The following is a 23,210-nucleotide window of genomic DNA, read 5'->3' as shown; positions in this document are numbered from 1 at the left end:
GAAACCGAAATTCTCTTCTTATTTTTTCTTAAATCTTTTTTAATCCTTGTTTTCAAACACACCTTACTTTTCTTCCTCTGTAGTTTCTTTTAATGCTTTATATTATTTATATTTTTTAACTAAATTTATTTCAATTTTTAAAAACTATTTTAGATATGGTACACAGAATTGGGCTGATTTTGGCTGTATTTTGATAATTTGAAAATGTAATTTCATTATTCTTTTGAGTTTCTTTTAAAAAAAATAAAAAAATTATTTACATTCCATAGAACAAAACCTTAAAAAAATAAAATTGATTAGGTTCTATTTTTTTGACAATTTTTGTTCTGCCCTTACATTTTACTCCTTTTAAATAAAACTTTAAATAAATGATCCAAGTAACATGAACCAACTTAATCAAAATATTTTATGGTTAAGTTAGATTGGATTCATTTATGAATAAAGGTTATTTGTGTTAGTTGAAAACACTTACGATCCAAACAATTTAATTGGGTCTAAAAAGTCCTTTAAACTTTTCAACCCACAATTACCACTAACTTGTACCAATAGGTTAGAGAATATTTTTTGAATTATGATGGAATGATCATACATATATATGAAATGGAAATTGATATAAAATTGTTTTTTAAGTTGAGGGTCTTTGGACTCTTTGGCCATGCAATTGAGACATTGTCTCAAGAACAATATGATTTTATAAGCACAACTTTACTCTCATATGGTTTAAAATAAAATATGTATGGTCTCATATAGAAAAGGTGAAAAATATATACTAATTTACACAATATAATATAATTAAATTACAAATATTGAATTTTGAAAACATAGCAAAGTGCATGAAGTACACACCATAAAATAAAACACAAAATGTTCATATTCTTGTAAAAGAATGAGAAGAAAGTGTAAGCATTTGATTGATAGCTGTGGCCCATATCTTGTATTTATGATAATCATTCGCCATGTCTAACTTGAATGTTCCCTTATTTGTCATTAATACAACGAGATAACATGTATGAATCTCCTCGTCGTCATCATTAACGTTTTCATTTTCATCTTCTTCCCTATATAACTCAATATACATATCCAACACAACACCTGCATATATCGATTTCAATTAGTCAAAAGCTTACTAGTATAATATAATCAAAAACTTTTTTATTACTTCAATCCAAAGAGAGAAAGTATAGCAAAATGTATTTGAAGTGAAGAAAAATAACTTACTTTCTTGTTTGGTCTTCAACATGTTAAGCTTCCTAATCTTTAGGATTACATTCATATCATTGTGTTGGACGATAGAGATGAATCTCTTTTTATACTTTCCTGAATCAAAGAAATATGTGGTGTATATTTATAATCTGTTTCATATAACATAATCACGTCTTAAAATTTTCATCCATTTGAATATATATCTTACCATTTGGTGACTCAACTTTGAGAAGAACACCTTTAGCCAGAGTCAATCTTAATTTGTCAAGATTGAAACCAATCTCAGCCTCGTGGTTGTCTTCTATAGGTAGTATGGATGCAACTCCCCCGCTTGATTTGTTTTTGTATTCCGATCTTGCTTTAAGTGTAACTGCTCCTTTCAATGCTGCATGCAAATACAACAGTTAGACATGAAGTACATATTGACATAAATATCAACCATAGACTAATGGTTTATAGACTCTCGTAAATGATGAACCAAAAATAAAAGGTGAGGTAATATTAATTTATGTTTACAGGTGGTAGCAGCAGCTGTGAGGGTGAGGATATCACTGGCAGTGGTACTGCTCATGGCTGATCCAATTACACTGCTAAGTTGTTCTCTTTTGGCGCCCATTGCTTGGGCCATTTGGGCGCATTGAGCAGCTACTAAAGCAGCTGCTGAAGCAACAGCCGCGTCCTTAGCACAGCTTGAGTTGTCATGTTTTGATGTAGAGGTGTCGGCAGCAATGGCTGCAAGCGCAGCTGCTACACCAGCCACTGATATAGCTGCATGTATTTCAGCTCTCTCAAGCCTATTTTCGTCTTTTCTGCTCTTTCTTATCTCCTTTAGCCATTTCTTTATTGACAAGTTCTTTAATGGCACCATTTTCCATTGAAACTGAAACAAACACACCCAAATTTAGACCATCAAATGCTGAGAGTATTTGTAATTAATCCTTTATATAATTTCTTTTATATTGAACTTTAAACTTAAATATATGTTGCAATTTTTCTCATCAGTTTAATGTTTGCTAATTCACTAATTCACTGACTAATTTTGATAGAAACCAATGTAAAAGCATTCCTAAACTCAATAATTTCTTCACTCAATTAAGGTTTTGTAAAAAAAAAATTATAATTAACGATTATTTTAGGAATAATAATTAAAGATACAACAACATTTAATTTTTTTTTACAAATATAACAAAACTATTTTTGATAAACGTAGATCAATGATAAACTCGTATTGTCTATTACTGATAGATCAATATGATAGACTTCTACTATAATTTTACTATATTTCTAAATTTTTTAAATTATTATCGAATACTTAGTTATTTTAAATTTAATTACTAAATTTGTAATTATAAAATAAGTTTGTCTGCAAAAATTAATTATTACCCAATAAAAAAATCCAACCGCGTGAATGGTTAGGAATCGAATGAATTTTGTTGTTGGTTTCTGTGCAAGAAAGAGAGTGACTTGTGTTTTGAGGTCCGTTTTCACATTAAAAAAATCATGGATTAAAATAGTCAGTCCCTTCAATTTCATAAAATTTAGATAAATTACTTATTTAACAATTATTATACTCTCTTTTTCAATTAACAAAACCTTTTATTTCTTATTTCTTCGGGAAAAAAAAGAAGAGAAACTGAAAAACAGAAAACAAGAAATTTAAAACAGAAAACAGAAAATGAGAAACAAAAAACAGAAATGAGGAATAGGAAATGAGAAAATGAAAAACAGAAAACAGAAAACAGAAAACGAGAAATGAAAAACAGTAAGCAAAAAACAGAAAAACGAAAAACAGAAAATAGAAAAGAAGAAACGAGAAAAATGAAACAGAAAATAGAAATCGAGAAACCGAAAACAGAAAATAGAAATCGAGAAACCGAAAACAGAAAATGAGAAACAGAAAACAGAAACAAGAAATGAGAAAACAAAAACAAAAACATTTTCAAAACATGAAACAGAAAACGAGAAATAAGAAACTGAAAAACAGAAACATAAAAACAAAAAAAAAAGAAAAATGAGAAACTAAGAAACAAGAAAAAAAAACAAAAAACAGAAAATAGACAATAGAAAATGAGAAACGAAAAACAAAAAACAGAAAACAAGAAATGAGAAAAGAGAAACGAGAAAGCAAAAATAAAAACACTTTCAAATACAAGAAATGAGAAAAGAGAAACGAGAAAGCAAAAATAAAAACACTTTCAAATACAAGAAATGAGAAAAGAGAAACGAGAAAGCAAAAATAAAAACAGTTTCAAATATAACAAAGTAGACAAATATTTATAAAATAGAACAAAATTTCAGATTTCCATTTACAACAATTTTCTTATAAAATATAGAAAATTTGTTTTAAATAATAACATTTACAAATATATCAAAATGTCACAGTTTATCAACGATGTATCGTAATAAATTACTGTCTAAACACTGATAGACATAGATAGTATATATTTTGATCATCTCATTCGTGAAAATTTGTTATATTTATAAACATTTTCATTCATTTTGTTATAGATCTAAAATATATTTGTTTTAGTATTTCTGTTGAAGACGAAATAAAATCAATATTTGGGAACAAGGAAGCTATTATAGATTTAAACTTGCATAACTTTTTAAATTTGTAGAGCTAAGATTGCAGTACTTATAATTGGCAAACTTCTTATGATTCATTTAACTCATTTAAGATGAAAGTAATGCTTAATTAATTTAGTCATTAATCTTACCCATTTCTTTCGAAAATAACTGCTGTAGTTCAACTCCGGATGCATTGCTTGTTGCATCCATATAAACGACTGACCAAAAAGAAAAAAGATCATTATATATAAACCCTAAAATCATAGTGTATATATACCCAACAAAAGAAAAAAGCTGATATCACTTAGTTTGAAGTTAATTACAATTAAATTACTAACCTTCATATCATTTGATTTCCAAGATGGTATAGACTTAACATGATCTTCACCTTCCATCTTTACACTTTTCTCCACTTTCTGAATAATCTATAAAAAGAAGAAGAAAAAAAAATCAATAAATCCCATAATTTATCATAACAATCACTTCATCTTCCCCAAATAAACAAGAAATAATTTAATGCTCACCGGAAAAGGATCTGAAGAAGCAGTAGTAGTGATGGGTGTGTCAATGAGAAGCAAAGATTTTCCAAGTGGTTGAACCTGATCAGCTGGGTTTAATGTTTGAACTGCAAAATTACACCATGCTCTTGAAAGCACATCCATTGTTTCAGGATGTGCAGCTGAAGGACTCGTCAAATTGTTCCATTTGCTGTCCATTATGACAAATAATATGTCTGATATAATAATAATAGCTTATTTATATTATGGCATGAAAGTTTAATTCTATGGGGGAGGTTCGAATATTTATAAACATGACACAGTAAAAAAAAAAAAAAAGGAAATCTAAATGATCTAATATTATAGGGCAATGAAAAGTCAGATTTCAACACATACATCTGCTTCTTCGTGTTGATAATTACCAAAAAGTTGTAAAGACATTGAAAAGAGAGAGTTAGATAGATAGAGGGAGAGATTTGACAGTTGGAAAGGGTGTGTTTGGACATATTATAATACTATTATAATGTTCCTAACAACGAGGGGCCCTATTTTAATTTTATTTTCAATTATTATATCTAATATAAAATTTATTATCTTTTCATTACACTTTGAGTTATAACAAATAAACCCATCAACTTTTTACGAAGGTTAAAATTCTATAATTATATAAGTTTACAAGCTATCTTGTTTGATTCTATAACATGTAAGTGTTAAAGAAATTTAGAGGATAATAAATTTGAAGTAGATGATCCATCCGAATTGAACCCATGATCTCTAAACTTTTTATCAAGTTCATGTTCCCTATTTTATCTTTAGGTCAATTCATAGTTGTTTTAAGGGTCTAATTTCGACGCTTATGTATATGTTTGACGGCTCAATTTTTATAATTAAAAATTTGAGGTTGGAAGAGAGAGATAGAGGAATGTGGAACACATGCCAACCACTAAAGAAGCATATATGCAAAGGGACTTGTGAGATAAAACCATATATAAAGATAATATACAAGCAACAATGGCCCTTCTCTTTAGATATCCTTTAAATGTAAACCATAAGCTGTAGCTAAGCATCAAAAAATTAAAGCAGATGCAATGGTAGGTTTTAACATTGAAGAGCTGTCTAAGGGCCACACCACTTAACAACTCTATAGTACCCCTAACAGTCAATCAAAATATACTAATAAAAAAAATATGCCATTATGACCAAAGCATGCTTATAGGGACAACTTATATCTTGATTAAAAGGAAAGGGAGACAAGTATGATTGATGTGTGCCAAATTTCTTCTTTCTTCTTTCTTCTTTTCTTACCAAAAAGGAATTTGTGGTCATGGCATCATTAAAGCATATATAAGTACTATTATACTTTCATTAATAGCATAATTTAAATACCTAATTAATTAGTTTATAATTTGAGGCCTCAGCTTTTTCAAATGAAAGGGAATTATGAAAATTAAAGCCTTCACTCTAACTATAACACAGTAGCTTTTAGTGGGAATTATTATTCTAATTCTTTATTTGTTTGCTTTTATGGTGTTCATTTCCTTCTGCTTTCTGTGCTGTGGACTTTTTGGGGACTGATTTGCAAATTGGTTAAAGGTGTCTAAATCATCATTTTGCTCATGTGAACAAAAACAAATCTCATGCTTTCATGCTATATAAACTGATCTTTAATTATGTTAAAAGTCTCTTTTATTTTAGTTAAGGCTCTGATTAAGGAGCATGAATCTCAATCATTATGGTATCTTTCATTCATGGACAATAGAGTTCATAAGTCCATTCATTTTTTTCATAGTACGTGGAGGGAAGACGACAATCAAACTTCTATGTTGAGGTTAATAATATGGAGCATGCATTATCGTGGTTGTTAGTTAATTGTTAAAGTTTGTTCAATTTTAGTTTATTTACTGTCAATTTTGTATATACTTTCTACAAATCTTAGATTTAGTCATTCAAGTCAATTTAATTCAAGTTAATTTGTGTTTATTGTTTTAGTACAACAATTATGGTGATGAATGATCGAACCACCAATTTCTATAAATGAATAACATACCAATTATACTATCCAAATTGGTTAATAATTGTATAACAAGACATCAAACAATTACTAACAAGTGAATATGTTTTTAAAGTTTGCAGTAAAGATGCAAATAAATAATATTTTTAGAGAAAAGAAAAAACTTAATAAGAACTAAATTAATATCTATTGAACATAGTAAGACTAAATTTGAATAAAAACTTCAAACGTATAATTACAAACGCCAAAATGATAATTATATTGGAATTCAATTAACCAACTTAGGAAGTTTCAATTCCATAGTTTAATTTGATGAGAAACATCCATTATTATTCCAAATTTGGATGGTTAATTCTAATTATATATATATAAAACATCTTATTTACTTAGTTTAGATAACATATATTGATCTCTCTCCCTTTTACCTTTTGAAAGATCAACTTTTTTTCTTGAATTTCTTCTTTCTCTTGTACAGTTTTTTCAGTCACGTGAACATATATGCATTCACTGTTCATATTGTAATTTTGTTAAAAAATTTGAAAATATAAGCTAATTTATGTGGTGCTCTAAGAGTCTAAAGCCCATACAAAATAGTATGGTATGCTCCCAATAATATAGACATTGCCACATTCTTTTGGTTGTATTCTATTTCATCATTTATATGAAGTGATATCATATCGTAAGATCATTAGGATGTCTAAGAATGAGATTTTAGAAAATCAAAATATCTCTTCTTGATTCTCAACAAAAATCTTAATTAAATATAGTGGAGGTAAATATACACATGGAAATTAAATAAAAGCTAAATAATTGTTATGAAATATAACCAAACAAAGAGTTAAATAATATCTTCCCTAAGATGGATATGGATGATTTCTCCAAATGTATGAAAGGTACAATTATTTTAATTAGCTCCAACCAACCACAAAGTGTGTCATCTAACAATTTTAACCATACAAGGACAATTAGATTACTATTCTTTTAAAATATCACTTAGATTTACTTGTTTAATTTACTCAACTTTAATTCTAAAAGCCCTTTTTCTTTTCTAATATATAGGTATATATAATCTTTTATGGAGGTGGATGTTATGGTATATACTTACAATATTACATTATATGGCATTGATAAATATTACATAGTTATAGGGGTTCAATTGAACAATCTTGTGAACTTATTTCGTCCACTAAAGATTTGGGCATATTTATTTACTTTGTATTTTTTGATTTCTTATATATATATTATTCTACAAAAACAAAATCTTTAGTTCTTGTTATTATTAGTTTTACTATTAGATTTGAACTAGTTGGTTCCCAAAAAAAAAAAAAAAAAAAAAAATACAGGATTAATCTTTAATAGTATGTACTTTTGTCATAATAAAATTATCAAATTCTATCCAAATATACATTTACTAAATTTAGAAAAGAAAATTTAACTAAAAGTAAAAGAAATTTCATGAATGTGGAACATATATTAGACAATACTATTAGACATATATAGGCCCAAATTTATAGATAATGATGGGCTATGTGGGTTTGTGTAAAGGAATGATGATCATGAACTTGTCCATCACTATATGCTTCACTCTTTTGGATAAAATAGATGCTTTCTCATCACCCAACCCTATTTTATTAACTTCCATTTACTTCCACCAAATTAAATTCATAGAAAATGAAAATTGTTGTTTTCTATTCTCATTCTTTCTATCTTTGGTCTTTGAAAGGATAAAAGTAAGTGCCATTTTTATTTTACCTTAAAGGGTGGTTGAGTTTTAAAAAAAGTCATTAGATTATAACACATTTTATTGATTTTTAAAAAGGGGACTCATCCTTTGTATATAAGTTACACGTACAAATATTAAAAAAGAAGATAACGATCATTTGACCTAATTTCTTGTATAGAAAAAAAATTTGTGTTTGACAAGAGAATAATAACTATGGTAAGAGACTAAACAAATAAAGGAAGAATAGATTATGCACCAAAGGAATTGTGTAGTTAAGAATCTATTTACAAAAACAACCGATATAGCCTTTTACTATCGTCTATAAATGACCAACCAAATGAAATTTATATTATGTCGATCAATGCTATCTATACTACTAAGTAGTACAATTGGACAAGACTCATGAAGATTAGTTTTTTATAGTTTACTTTAGTATACTATGTTAAATATCAATACATGGAGAAACATGAATATTGGTTTTTCAAAGTTAATTATTTAGTTAAATTGATAAAATAGGATTTGATTGTGTGATTTGAGATTCAAATGTACGTAAAAGTAAAGAGATGAAAGTAAATGATTAGAAATGCAATCAAATAAAACGTTCTAAGTTAAATTAATGGAATCAACCCAATGTAATTATCAAGATATGATTTTTAACTTTTTACCAATCTCTAACCCAATTGATTACAAAAGCTAACCAACGGTGGTAAGTATAAAATATTAGCCAATTTAATTAGATGAAAAACATCACAATTAATCAATTTAACTAATTGCATTAAGCTTTAGGAATGTACTGTGATAAATTTCTAATAGGGAAAGCCTAATAAAAAATTTAATATGGTTTTTCCTAGGTCAATAAAACGCAATGCTTTTTGTTGTCGACCGCAAATCACAAGCATATCTAACCTATTACTTCTTAGATATTAACGTACAATTATATGTTACATATTATACATTAATTTAAAAACATGCAATTGCCCTATATAAAGCATTAATGGTCAATCAACAAAAGTAAAACCGATAGATAAGAAATCTCAATCATATAATTATCAAAATACTAAAAATATAAAATAAAATAGGTTTGTCCAAAAAATTTGAAGAACTAGAAAGAATAAAGATGTTACCTTTTGAAAGATAGATACCCACATCCTTTGGACCTCATTATTATAGAGAATAAATAAAATAATTAGACTTAAAATGTAATGGTGTATGGATAGAGTGTAGAAAAAGGAAGAAAACAAGTGAGTATACACTCAAAACTGAAGCTATGAATTTATATCCACCAGATAGCCCCACGGTACTATAGGACAGTGTCGCAATGCATCACATTATATCCTACTTTTTTGTGTGGCAGTTTTGTAATTTTTTAGCCTTTTCGCCTAAATTTTTTGTTAGGACTTCCAATTGGTCTCTTTTAGCTTCATCCCAATTGCTCTATTCTACCTTTCCACTCTCAAAACTATAAAATAATCAAATTGAAGGTTATATGTTTCACTGTTTGTTAATTCATCTACAAACTTTTAATCCTCATATCAAAACATGTTAATGTTCTCTTCAATTAATATTTATTGCCTTTCTTTTAAGGGCATTCTTTTACCAGTTTTTAAGCTCTAAAATAGAAAAGAAAAGTTTACAAAAACAGCAACAAAAAAAAAAATAATAATAAAGCCTATTTCATCCACATTTTTTAAAATTGTAAAAATCATACTTACCCAATTTGCAATATGAAAAAAAAATAGATATTATGAATTGTTTTATTTAAAAAGTTTGATGGGATAATGGAATTTTGGAGGAAGAAAGAAGAATGAAAAATGTTAGCTCAACATATAAGATTCTAAATACTTCTACTATCTATTTAATCAAATAAAATAGGGAAGGGTAAAGCATTGACGTATACATTAAAAATTAGAAGGCACTAAGTTAAAAGTTTTGGGTGATTTTGGCTGATTTAACCATATACTCCATTAGGAATTAGTTGATAAGTTTGATATGCAAAAAGCTAATGAACTTTATTTATTCATATGCTCTGTTTATGTTTGAGAAAAAATAAATACAACTCTTTGCCCACCATATATACAAATATTTAATGTTATATTTGAAAACACTTGTTGCTCCCAAGAAACGACACAACGGTTTACGCTACTTCCATTAATTTTGTATTTTTCAATTTCAGTTTATATCCCTTTTTGAAACTCCATCGTGAAATTGAAAATACAAATATTAATATCTCCATATATACAACTAAACTATATCAGAAAATGAATGAATGAATGAATGAATAGAGAAAAAGGTAAAATTAGTACACAGCTGGGAAGCAAAGGTAATGAAAACCCAAATAAATATAATTTTGAAGCGGCAAAAGGGTCGGCCCACTAACAAAGGTTTTATACAATATAACAAAGTATAATTAGCGACATTCATGGGGTTTATTTAATTACTTTTATTTGTCCTCATCCATTATTCTTCCTTCTCAAACCTATCTACTCATCTTCTTAATCCCTCCTTTACTATCCTTCATTTCATTAATACCGCACAAAATCTTCCTCCTAAATCTTGTTTTCAATTAATAATTAATTTGGTGCACATTTTTAATTTATTATTACTTCTCTCAATTATATCTCTCTCTCTCCAAATATTCTTATGAAATTCAAACTAATTGTTATCTTTATTGAGAATAATAGCTTTTTTAAAAGTGATAATATAATCAAACCAATCTCTTCTTTAACTGTAGTGTTTGTTATTTGTGCAAAATGGCATCTTCCTTTTAAGACGTATTCTTCATTACACATCATCTAATTACTAATTGAGGTCATTATGTTAATTAGTCAAATACACAAGTCTCATTTGAAGAATGATCTATTATCTATAGTTATAAGAGACCTTTGATATGGATAACAAATAACACATGTCTTTACTTATACATGATTTTAATAATTAATTTCTCTTCATCTTTATATTTTAGCTTAATCTATGGACAACTATTTCCAGCAACGGCTGATGATATAACATTTTACCTAATCTACTTAAAAGTTTAAAGTGCTTTATGCCAAAGTTTACATTCTAGCTAATAAAGAAGTTTTCTTAATAATTATATTCCCATTAATCTCCTTCCATGAACATGATTACACCTTCATCAATAATCTCATCATATTAGTTAAGTAAATTGATGATACTTATAATATATTATAAGTAAATGATACCTAAACTATGTGTTTACAATAATCCATAGTTTCATTCGTAACTAAATAGCATAAAACTTAATTAGCTAGTTATTTGTTTGTTTGTTTTTTAAATCAAACAAGATTTACTTTGATTCATATGAAAGGGAGAAACGAAGTGGTTCGTCCTATATAGTGATCTCTTTGGTAGAAAAAGAATACTTGATTGTGTAAGTATGAAATAAACAGATGAGGATTAACAAGAGATTACACACATGCAATCCAATTTAAAGCATTTAAAAGAATTAATGTCTTTTATTTCTTTATAGTATAGGAAAATTGTTCACTTCAAAATATTTATAAATATAACGTAATAAATATAACTTAATAGATTATATAGAAAGTAAAATTTTGCTATATTTACTTAAGTAAATTTATTTTGTTATATTTAAAAACATCGCGTTATTAATAGTCATAGTTTCATTATCACCCTAGATAGTGATATTTGAAATTATGAGAGAAATTTAACACAAAAATTTTAAAAAAATAATAACCTAAAAGTTGCAGGGAGTACCCCATGTTCTTTTTATCTAGATTTGTTCCATATTCTATATAGTAAAAACAATGAAAATGAAGCCCATATTATCACTGAAAACAATATACAAAACCACATTGAAAATTAATTAGAATATATCTAGCTACTCCACCCCCATTTGAAATTGAATTATTCCACCCATATCCCATGGAAAGCCAACAACATTATATACAGTAATGTGATATTGAAATTAGGATAAATTAAAAATTGAAAGATATGGAGAAACATAATGTGTGAGTGTGGGTTAGTAATAGTGACAGAACAAGAATTGGAGTATAACAAAAGCTTATGCTACCAAGACTTGATGAACAAATTATTAAACATTAATGTGTACCAAACTTATATTAATTGGACACTATCAATAAGAAAGTCGGAAGTTTGAACACACCTAACCAACACACACATTTCTCCCACATGCATTAACACATACTCTCCCCTTTCACTCAATTACTCTGGATTTGGGCAAAAAATGTGAACACACTCAACACCCCCCTCTTTCCCAAGTAAATGCCTTCATTAGGAAAAAACCCACAAACACAACACAACATTCAATTTTGCACTCTCATCATCTCATCTATTCATACACGCAATGCCTCAAAATACACAACTTTTTTTACTTTCACATAAACCCCTCTCTCAATTTTCACCCTCCAAAGAAATTCCCCAACAATAATCAATTATATGCATAAAATTAAATGATGCATTATTTCAAAATTTTAAACCAACGAAGAGAGCAATTGATATATATATATATTATGTACATACAACTCAGATAATTAATGTTTTCAAATTATCACTACATTAACTTCAAATTAAATTAGCTACACATATATGTGCAAAAAAGAGAGAAAAAAAGCCCATAACTTTCTCCATCCACATTCATCATATGAATGTTGGCCAAAAAAGAAAATAAATAAACAAAAAAAAAGGGGGGATTGATTATAATTAAAAATTGAATTTTCTTTTCATGATGATGATGATGGATTATATGCAGTTGCAAGAAACCTCATTACATCAACTTGAGCTTGAAGAGCTGACATATAATCTAGGGTTTCTTCAATCAACGAAATTTCATCCATAAATTCACCTCCCGGAACCAAACCACGTAGCACTTTTGTTCTTTTTTGCACTAATCTTCTTGCAATCGTCACCGCCGCCATACATTTATTCCTCCGCCTCCGCCGCCGCCACACACGACGGCTTCTTTTCACAATCTTCCCACTACTCCATGAACTTCGCGTGATTTTCAAATTGCTGATTTGCTTCACTCTCTCGCATAGACCACGACCCAGTACGCCGTTAGCCACAAAACAGCTTCGGTTATCGACGGAGGAGCGAGCAATAACCGCTCGACTCCACCGGGTGGCGCAGTTTCGAGAGGATGCTAAAGCTATGTCAGCAGATAATTTAATGGCTGTTTTTCGCTCTGTGACCGTCATGTTTTCGTTGGTGGTTGTGTATATTTGAAGACCCATCATCCATTTCTTAAAAAATTCTTGTTTTAACGAATTGGAGTTCTGCATTCTGATGATATCATAACAATATAAGAAAAATAAATAACTAGAGAATTCAATGGGTTGTGTAGAGAAAAATAAGAAAGGACTATGGAATTATCTGATGAAAAAATGAGAAAAAAAAATTGAACATACCTGAGAAATGTGTTATAATGTTAAAATTGAGAGAGAAGGAGAAGATTTAGAGATCCAAGAGAGTTTATAAGTGAAATAGAAATAGAAGAATGTGCAAAAACCAATTTATGTGCTTAAAGGAAGGCAATGGTGGGCCAATTAGAGAGAGACACAGCACATGCAAGCACATGGAGTTCATGTCCCACCACCAAACCCTAAAGGGTAATATATTATCAAAATTTTCAAAAAAAAAAAAAAAAAAAAGTTAAAAGGAAAAAAAAAGAAAAAGAAAAAGAAAAAAAAGAAAAAAAAAAGATTGGTGATTAATTAAAGAGAGGTGGTGTCATTAGTCTCATTCAATTCTCTTATTAACCCTTTAATTAATTACCTTTTCCTAATTCAATATATTCATATTTCTCTTTTTTTTCTTCCTTCACTCACAATATATTGACTAATGCAATGTTAGTTCTTTTTTTGATATCCACCCTAAGTAGATTTATGTCATTTTCTTCTTTTTGAATTTAGCTAATTTATTGTACTAAAAGGAATTTAGTTAATTCACACCATTGGCAATTGAAAAGTCGTTTAGTAATTAATTCAAAATTGGTCAACTACTAACCTTAACTCCACTCTTACATGGGTTGATGTTTTAGCATCTTCAACTAAAATCCAATAATATCTCATTTACTAGTTATAATCAATAGAAATTAGGAGTTACACATCTCATATCAAACTTCACCATGTTTGAAAATATCAAGGTTCCCATTTTATGTAAACATCAATATTGATGATTTTTTAAAAAAATATTTATGAAAATGGTTATAATTAGTTAATGAAAATTTAATTATGACTTAATTAGACCATAATTGACCAGTTTTAATCATCATTTTCTACCGAGTAAGACATATAATTTATCTAGATGTAGAATGAAAATATGATGTGAGAGCATGAATTTAGAAAAAACTAAACAAAATAATATAAATTTCAAATAGTTTTGGATCATAAAAGAAAAAAGTTTGCACCTCAAACACATTCATGTGTGAAACTATAAAATGATACATCATCAAAACCCTAAACTAAAAATTTTAAACTGAGCTAACACTTTTAAATTTTAAAAAAAAACTTCAAAATTTGTTCGAAACCCTGTCCATCAAAATTATACACCTAGTTTGAACATAAATACTTAAACCTTTTACATTTCCTTTTGGTGTACAATAATTAAAGTGGATAGTGGATTATTTAAACCACAAATCTGGTGGTTGTTGATACATACTCAAATACTAGTTGAACTAAGTTTTGGTCGAGTTTCAATTTTTTAGATTAATAATCAACAAAACAAATGGATTGGTTATTTAAAAAGATTTTTTTTAAAAAAAGTAGAGTGTAATAAAATAAAAAAAAAAAAAATAGTGTAGTGAAGATAAATGAAAATGAAATAAAGAGGAATAGTGCAATTAAAAAGTAACCGAAAGAGTTTGGAAGTGGGGATGAGTAGTAGAAAGAAGGGGAAAGCTTAATAAGTGGGGGATTAAACAGCTTCTAATTCGTCAAACTGAAGCCTGTTGTGTGCCACTCTTTAGTCTATACATGGTTGGCTCATCAAACAAATACCATACAACTTATATTATATATATATCACCAAATCTTTCAAATCATCATATCCAATTAGACTATATACATACATATGTAAATAATAATAGGAAAATGAATATATGGGAAAACTACGTTAGTATTTTTGTTGCTGTGATGCAAACCATATATTTTCAGTTTTAGCAACAATCCCAAAAACTAAATTAAACTATCTAACATTTTAATCCAATATAATCACCCCAAACTCAAAATTCTTCTCACAAACCAAAGGTGAGTGAATATGAAAATTTTTGGTATCTGTACATATATTTATGCACAACATTCATATTAATCAAATGGACTCCGAATGTTTCTTTCGGTTGTCGATGAATTCATCTTCCACTCTTAAAAATATCAAATAAATGATGTAATTAAAATTTTGAAAAGTATTTAGGTGTATCATCTCATTTTCTGTGTAACTTATTTAAGCACACATTTAAAGTTATCATGTGATAAATCTTTTTTTAAAATAAAATAATACATACACACATATATATAAATGAATAAATAAATAAAAAGAATGTTCATAATGTGTGTTTTTTTTTTTTTAATCACCTTAATTTTAAACTTATCAACACTATCATTATGAATTAATTTGTACCTGATGATCTCCACAAATTCATAAGCTTTTAATTTTGTGTTTAAAGTTTAATAAAATTAAGCTAGTTAATGTGTTGAACTCGAGTGTGAAGACCCCAACAATCCAATTTGATCGATATGCTTAATTAAATTAAAGCACATTTCGATGACAAGAAGCGAAAAGTTTAAAGCACATTCGATGACAAGAAGCGAAAAGTTCAAATCTTAAAAATTGAGAGTGAAAACTACTCATATAATAGTTTAACTAAATATCTAATTATTTAACAAACATCCCTAAAAAGAAAAGAAGAGATAGAGAAAATAAAAGTAAAATCCAACAAGACTCAAATCATAATAATTATTGAGAGATGAAAAGAAGTTGGCGTGAGTTAAAAATATCCATGGAAACTCGACTAAAGCCATGATATATATATTAGAAGGGTAAAAAATATATGATGAACCACTTTTATATATGATATAATATCTATAAACACCCTATTCCTTTTCTTATTGTTTTGACTAGAAAGCTTTGAAGGTGTGCTTAATTATAGTAAAACCCACCTCACCTTCCCTTTCAAAATCAAAGCAGTTAGTGTAATTAACTAAATTAAAGCAAAAAAGAAGAGCCCCACAGTGTTAAAAAAGGTAAAAATGGAATTGAAACACAAAAATTCAATTCAAGGAACACATGATATATATATTTGAGAAGATTGAATTTTGGGTTATGTAATTAATTACATAATCTTTGAAGTTTAGGGCAGAGGCAATGACAACCAAGTCAACCCAAGCTCGTCCAAAAATATGTGTATATACCATCAAATCATATATATATATATATAAGAACATCATTGGATAATATAATATATATATATATATATATATATATATATATATATATATATATGAAATAAAGAAAATGGAGGGTTTAATTTGATTGGGTTTTGGCAGGATCCGGAAAACATGCAAATAGGGGAATGGGTCCTACGAGAAGAGTAATTCTAGGGCATGGGGGTTAAGAGAAAAAAGGGTAAGGGATGAAATTTTGATGATCCTCCACATGGACTCCACATGGATGTTTTAAAAGCATTCCCCTTTCTTTTCTCTTTTTTCTTTTCCTTTTTTGTTTCTCTCACTTTCACATATTAAACTTATCGAAGATATAATGTGAATTGAATTCGTTATTCTAATAGTTAGTGTTTGATGTGTAGAAGACCTTAATATAGGTTATAATTGTCTATATGACGACTATTTTAAAACTATATAATAATCACTTTTATTTACTACAACAAATACTATTTTGTAATTCTCAATTAGTTACGATTAGTAATATTTCAAAATCTACATTTGCTATCATTTTTCTTTATTCTTTTGTTACAGTGTTAAATATTTCTTATCCAAATAAGAGGGTTTGTACCTCAAATATATATTATTATAATTCAAACAAACAAATTTAGCAACATCTCAAATACAAACTATAATAACCAACTTCTTTCTTCAAATTTCTTTTTAGCGTTGAAGTATAAACTATTTTGTTGGTTAGAAAATAATATAATATACAAGGTAACAAGAAAGAAAAGGGAAATTAGTGAATATTGTAGTAAATAGTAAATAATATGATAAAAATGGTTTTGAACAATGTTTATTATACTTAATTATAAGTTATATATGAAAGATGGAGTGAAGTATACTAACTTATTTTTCAAACTTTGAATGGTTGTCCAAACATTTAAAAATAAAACTCTGTTTTTTCTCTTACCAACATATAACTCTTTCCTTTTACATTATTCGTTTCCATTCTTTTGCATTTATCTGTAAATCCAATTTGGCCATGTGGGTCAGTAGTACTATTCCGATACACACTTTCATTTACTTTGGTTTCTTCATGCACACCTAAATATCATTAAAAACACATCCACGTGCTTCCCAATTCTTCCCTCTCCCCTATTGCTCAATCCAAACCCTACAATTTGCTTCTTTATCAACTCCCAAATTCTTACCCGTTTCATCTCACTCACAACAAATGTTGCAAACCCTAATTGTCTCCTGTGGAAAACCTTCGTCCTTCAAGATGACTCCAATTAAATCCTTGCAAATATAACACTTAACTTAAAAGTATTAGTAAAACACAATGCAAAAGAGTTTTCAAACATAAATATATATATATATATATACAAACCCAAAAGTCTATAAACTAAAACTTTAACTTAGCCTTTAGATTTACGTTATGGATTTTTAGGCTTTAAATTTAACTAGAATTTAAGATGTCGGGTGTTTTCAATTTGTGAGTAAATAGATAAGTAAGTGAAAGTAATTTGATCATAAATAATTAGATACCATGAAATGATGAATTTCAATTCTTGAAAAGTAAAATCAAATTTATTGTATTTCTAAATATTTATATTATTTCCTAATAATTCTTTATGACTAACTGCAAGATAAATATTGCACTTTATAAGAAAACAATCCACGAGGCTACATGTATATTCATTTATGAATTAATTTATATTTCAATATATAGTAATCAGAAAATGGTTTCCCTTGAACCTAATTCAATGTTATAAGATGTTTAGGAAGTAAACTAAAGAATTTATTTCCTATAAGTTTTTATATATCTAATTATTTATAATTTTGCATGTGGCTGAATATAGATTCAATGCATCGAATGAGATTTGAGCTCTCCTTCCCATGAACAGAATCTAATATAAGAATAAGAATAATTTGAACTTTTTAATTATTTTTTTTCTTCTTCTAAGTTGTGGAGATTTGAACATCATTATCTGATAGTCAATAATTCAAAGTAGCATAAAAATATGTGGTGAAATGGAGCACATTGAAGATTAGTGTAATTTTAGCTTAGAGTCACACTTTGGGATAATTGGTTTGATTTAAATAGGTCCAACAATACCCACGTGATAATGGTACAAAGTTACCAATATTTGCAATATTTTCCCTTTTCAAGTAGTTGTCCAAGGCTCCACTAATTTCCACGAACTTCCCTACACACCTCTCTAATTTTATTTATTAATACAATCTTTAAATTAATCAAATATTGGATTGTTTTTTCTTTTACTTTAAGTTCATTAAAATTAAGTAGAGAGCTTAATTCAATATATAGATTAAAAAAATTATGTGGTTTTTACTAATACATTGAATCTTTATAAGACACATATGTGTCAAGTGGGTGTTTAATTTGGTGTATGAAGTTAATAATTCAATTCTATTCTACCGACTTTGATAGTGTTTAGAAAAACTTTTTGTAATATTATTGTTGTACATGTTACTCTTCTTCATTATTGAACGAAATCTTAAATGATTGATTAATTTATTTTTATATAAAGGCTACTTTTGTGAGAAGGAATGAAGGAAAGTAAGATAGTATGAAAATTATTTGGTATTATTGCTAAAAAATTTCTCATGTTAATTATTAAAGTTCATATAAAATACTAAAATATTTTATCTTCTAATACGTATAGGTAGCAGTTGAAGTAAGGAAAGATTTTAGGAATATAAGTAAGATGTTTAGTGGGAGAAGTGGGAAGAAAGAAGGGAAATAATGAAGTAATAATATTGAAAAAGAAAGAAGGGGAAGAAAAGAAGGAAAAAGGGAAGGAGGAGGAGGAGGAGGAGTAGAAGGCAATGGCAGCCCGTGATTTGCGGCTCCAACTTTAATAGGAGAGTTGGTGTCAGTAATAATCGTACAAGAAGGCTTTAACGATATATCTGAGACGCTCAAAACAAAAACCCCTTGGTCTATTCGAGCATGCCATCATGCCCCCATTGCCACCCACTCCAAATTTATGTACCTTTCTGACGACCTTCACTCTCATTTTCTTTTCTTTTCTTTTCTTTTTCTATATCAATCTTCCTCGTAAATAAATATCCATACAAATTTATTGCTCCAAACCTGGTGTTTAATTCCCCAGTTTTATGCATCAGAGTTCATAGAAATGTCCCCAATTTCATAGGGAAATCAATTATTTACCCACATCCTTAATTATTTCCTACCAACCACTTCATTTCTTTTTTATTTTATATATAATTCAGTTTTAAATATAGTTAATTAATTAATATTAATTTAGCAAAACCAGTATAAATATTATTTTTTTATATAATATTTTCAAATTATACTATTTGTTATTTGTTACTAAATAATAATTGACAAGGTTATGTTTAATTAATATAGACCCATGCTTTATAATAATTAATCACAAAAATGGACCCATGATTTGAGTAATTTTGTGAGAGCATATGGAAATAGTATAGATTAAGCATGTCCAGAGACTTGATTCATTACTCTACTTTATAGATGAAATTTTTATTCGTAGGAAATAAGTAGTACAACCTTAGAACACAATCATTTAATATTACCACCCTAATTTTGTATACATATATATTTAAGGGATTAAAGGTTAGGGAAATTGTGGTGGGTAGCTTTCTTTTACAATAATATATAGCAAATATGACACATGGTTTTAAATTTGTTATTCTTTCCAAATTATCTTTCTACTCACAATTGTAAGGTTGAAATTCAAATTTATAAACAAAAGTGTGGATTTGAACTCAACACATTTTGTTCACGGGTTTGAACCCAAGACCTTTCGTCCACAAGTAAAGATTTAAGGATTTTATTCATGAATATCGTGTTTTCTGAGCATGTTAATGTAGATCAAAATTTCGTGCTTTGTGGAAAATAATATTTTTTTTTTCGATAGGCAACGTTCATCAAGATGTCATTTTTTTTATGGACTCTGCCCATGATTTTATCCTAAACCCAAAATAATAAATTTTTTCTTGATGAACAATGCTAATTTAGATATCATTTTTCTTGATAAACTTTGTCCATAGTTTTTTTTTTTTTTTTTTTTGTCTTTGTATACATGAGTTGACCTTTATTTTTATCATTTTTACGAATAATAAAGATAAGTTGTATGAGCTTAATTAATTATTATAAATTTTTTGCAAGTGTCCCTTAAATTTAATTAAATCAACTAATTAATTCATCAGCATAATTCATTAATGAAACAGAACTGTTATCATGCTCTAGTACTGCTTACTATTAATTTTCACTTCCTCTCATGCATTTTATTAGCATTTTAATGTTCATTTTCATTATAGGTTATATACCACTTAGAATATGTCAACACCTCTTTATGATCCACTAAGCTAGATCCTTCGGTCACCACCTTAACCCTGCTTCATTTTACATTTATTATTCAATCACAAAAGCCCCCTTCACCCCCTACTACAATGCTCTTTAATTCTACCTTATTATTATTTATTTTTCTTTTGTTTTTCTAAAATGTAAAAAAAGTCTTAAATCATGTTAAAAAAATAAATAAAAAGTTTTATAACATAACTCGAGGATTCGAAGAAAAACAATATATCTCAATATAGATACATGAATAATATATAATAATCTATATACTCAATAATGTCTTCTATTTATAAGATATTATCTAACTTATACCTCAATGATTTTTCAAAGTTAAATATGTCATATTGTTGTCGTGTAGAACAATTTTAATGGTCAAACTTTAAACCTTGATGCCATTACACAGCACTTTTAGAGAATAACTCTTTAAGCTTCATATACCTATGTAATAATAATCATATTATATAATATTGTTAGTTTGGGAACAATTTCTCATACCCTATTTTTTGAATCTAATATCAATCATATAGTTGTCTTTATTTAAATAACCAATGGTCTTCTCTAGACCTTTTATGATGAAATAGTTTGATTACATTATACACATACAACAACTTATGCTATAATCAATTAGACCTTTTATGATGAAAAAGAAGATTTTTTTTTCAATTTTCTAATATTTATGATGGCTTATTGGGGTCGCTAATTTATAACTCAAGAAAAAATGGGTATACTATAGTTTAGAGATGTTTAGTATACTTTAGTCTATTAATTTTCACTTAGCTTCAAACTCTCAATGCAATTGATAAACAACAATAGGAAATATAGAAAACATTATCTCATCGCTTTGAAATATAAAATATGAACAAGTTGTGTAGCTAATCGTCATGAATATTGAAGCTAGGAGGGGGTATGTAATATAGGATATAGTGAATGAGATAAGAGCCTAAGAGAGGTCCCATGAAGAGGGTAGATTATGTGATAGTATTGGCCTCTTTTGATTGCCAAGAGAGCATTGAATGGTGGCCATGTGAAGTGTGAAGAAGGTGGGGTATATAGTTTCATATCATAACCATAATTCAATACACACACAAGTCAAAAGTAGTAGTTTTATTTCTTCTTTCAGATACTGTATCATACCCTTTAATCTAACTACTACATCACAATACATTCGGCTACATCACACTCAATTGCTTAATCTTTCTACGTCCTGCTCAATTATTCGTCTCATCAACAAATAGGTATTGAATTACAGTTTTGTCTCATTAACAAACCATAATAACCGCTATCTGTCAGCAATTGCAATTGTAAGAAACATGTATGTATGTGTTATATATTAAGTCTTTTACCAGTATAAAAAATTTCAAATATTTTATTACTAGCAACCAAGTAGACTATGGACTTTGATATGTTTCTCTTTTTTATTATTGATCATATGATAAAGTTAGTTAATTGTGACTTTTATGATATTTGTTCGTTATTGTGAGTGTTATTGATAGTGTTTGTCGTAATGTAATCCTTCAATTTTTTATTTTTTATTTCAACACCATGATCTCAGTAAAAAAGGGCCATTGTTTGGTAGTTTCTATAAGTAAAACTTTAGCCACCCCTAGTTTTAAAACAATAAAATTTATTAAATAAGAAAAAAACTTTATAAGAACAGAAACACTAAAATAAAACATAAATTTTATGATATATATATATTTGCATTTCCACAAATATCTTTGTAGGGTGGACTACTAGGAAGGGGTCCAAGATTTGAATGTCACACGTGTACGCATTGATGATGATGTGAGGGAATTGTGAAAGTTAAATCTACACGAGGAATTTATATATAAATAAGAAAAAAAGGTAGAATTAAATTATATTTAATAATGTTGGTAATGAGCTTTCATTTTTCATCAAAAGTCCAATTACTACTTTCCTCTGTCCACCTACTCTTTCAAATTTTTCCTTGAAAATGAGATGTGTCAACAATTATATGTGCACAACACTTGAAGCCTCTGTTCAAGCAAAAAAAAAAAGAAAAAAAGAAAAAGGTCCCGAATTCCTCTTGGTATCCTCTCCGTCTGAACAACCTAAGTTACAATCTGGAGAGAGCGTAAGGTAGCTCCATAGCTCCATGTTATAATGTGAGATTTTGTGGAAACACCCTCTCCACAAAAAGCTTGCAAGCCTCCCACATAGCCTTACTATAAGGAGGTAGGTCACACAATCCTCCCTTATACTTATGCGGAGAGACAATCAGCTCTCCAAAGTTGGGGGGCTAGCCCCAAGTCTATAGACCCTATTTTGACCAGTGGTCAAATCAAATTATCTTAAGAACATACCAAAGATTGTTTTTGTTTCGAACGCCTGAACTAAACCTTTCTCATTTCATATATTCAATTCTTTCCTTTACTCTACATACCATTGACTTCTCTTACATTTACGTTCTTTTCAAACAAACAATCAAAAACTCCCCTGATTA

General features: G+C 28.2%; 2 protein-coding genes across 2 annotated transcripts; both read right to left on the bottom strand.

Annotated features, from left to right (window-relative positions):
* Nucleotides 1–669: 669 nt before the first annotated feature.
* On the bottom strand, nucleotides 670–4,538 carry LOC101221955 (VAN3-binding protein). Its single transcript, XM_011657776.2, has 7 exons — nucleotides 4,296–4,538; nucleotides 4,110–4,196; nucleotides 3,921–3,989; nucleotides 1,720–2,083; nucleotides 1,412–1,588; nucleotides 1,219–1,317; nucleotides 670–1,092 (listed from the first exon to the last, which is right to left on the bottom strand). The coding sequence occupies exons 1-7, from the start codon at nucleotides 4,485–4,487 to the stop codon at nucleotides 869–871; spliced, it is 1,212 nt and encodes a 403-aa protein (XP_011656078.1). The 5' UTR covers nucleotides 4,488–4,538; the 3' UTR covers nucleotides 670–868.
* An 8,014-nt stretch (nucleotides 4,539–12,552) lies between these two features.
* LOC101218172 (transcription factor IBH1-like 1) lies at nucleotides 12,553–13,536 on the bottom strand. Its single transcript, XM_004149832.3, has 2 exons — nucleotides 13,405–13,536; nucleotides 12,553–13,279 (listed from the first exon to the last, which is right to left on the bottom strand). Exon 2 carries the CDS (start codon nucleotides 13,276–13,278, stop codon nucleotides 12,721–12,723), a length of 558 nt encoding a protein of 185 aa, XP_004149880.1. The 5' UTR covers nucleotide 13,279; nucleotides 13,405–13,536; the 3' UTR covers nucleotides 12,553–12,720.
* Nucleotides 13,537–23,210: the final 9,674 nt, after the last annotated feature.

This window comes from Cucumis sativus, chromosome 1 (genome assembly GCF_000004075.3).
Source record: "Cucumis sativus cultivar 9930 chromosome 1, Cucumber_9930_V3, whole genome shotgun sequence".
Taxonomy (NCBI): Eukaryota; Viridiplantae; Streptophyta; class Magnoliopsida; order Cucurbitales; family Cucurbitaceae; genus Cucumis; species Cucumis sativus.
Note: the sequence above shows the minus strand (reverse complement) of the source record. Positions and strands in the feature narration are given on the sequence as shown.

What these genes read in the sequence shown, in the direction of transcription:
- LOC101218172 (XM_004149832.3), bottom strand. Translation starts at nt 13,278, where the DNA reads ATGCAGAACTCCAATTCGTTAAAACAAGAATTTTTTAAGAAATGGATG.
- LOC101221955 (XM_011657776.2), bottom strand. Translation starts at nt 4,487, where the DNA reads ATGGACAGCAAATGGAACAATTTGACGAGTCCTTCAGCTGCACATCCT. An exon ending in CTTCTTCAGATCCTTTTCCG is followed by an intron (nt 4,197 to 4,295) that starts GTGAGCATTAAA and finishes TTCTTTTTATAG; the next exon opens with ATTATTCAGAAAGTGGAGAA. An exon ending in CAAAGTTGAGTCACCAAATG is followed by an intron (nt 1,318 to 1,411) that starts GTAAGATATATA and finishes TCTTTGATTCAG; the next exon opens with GAAAGTATAAAAAGAGATTC.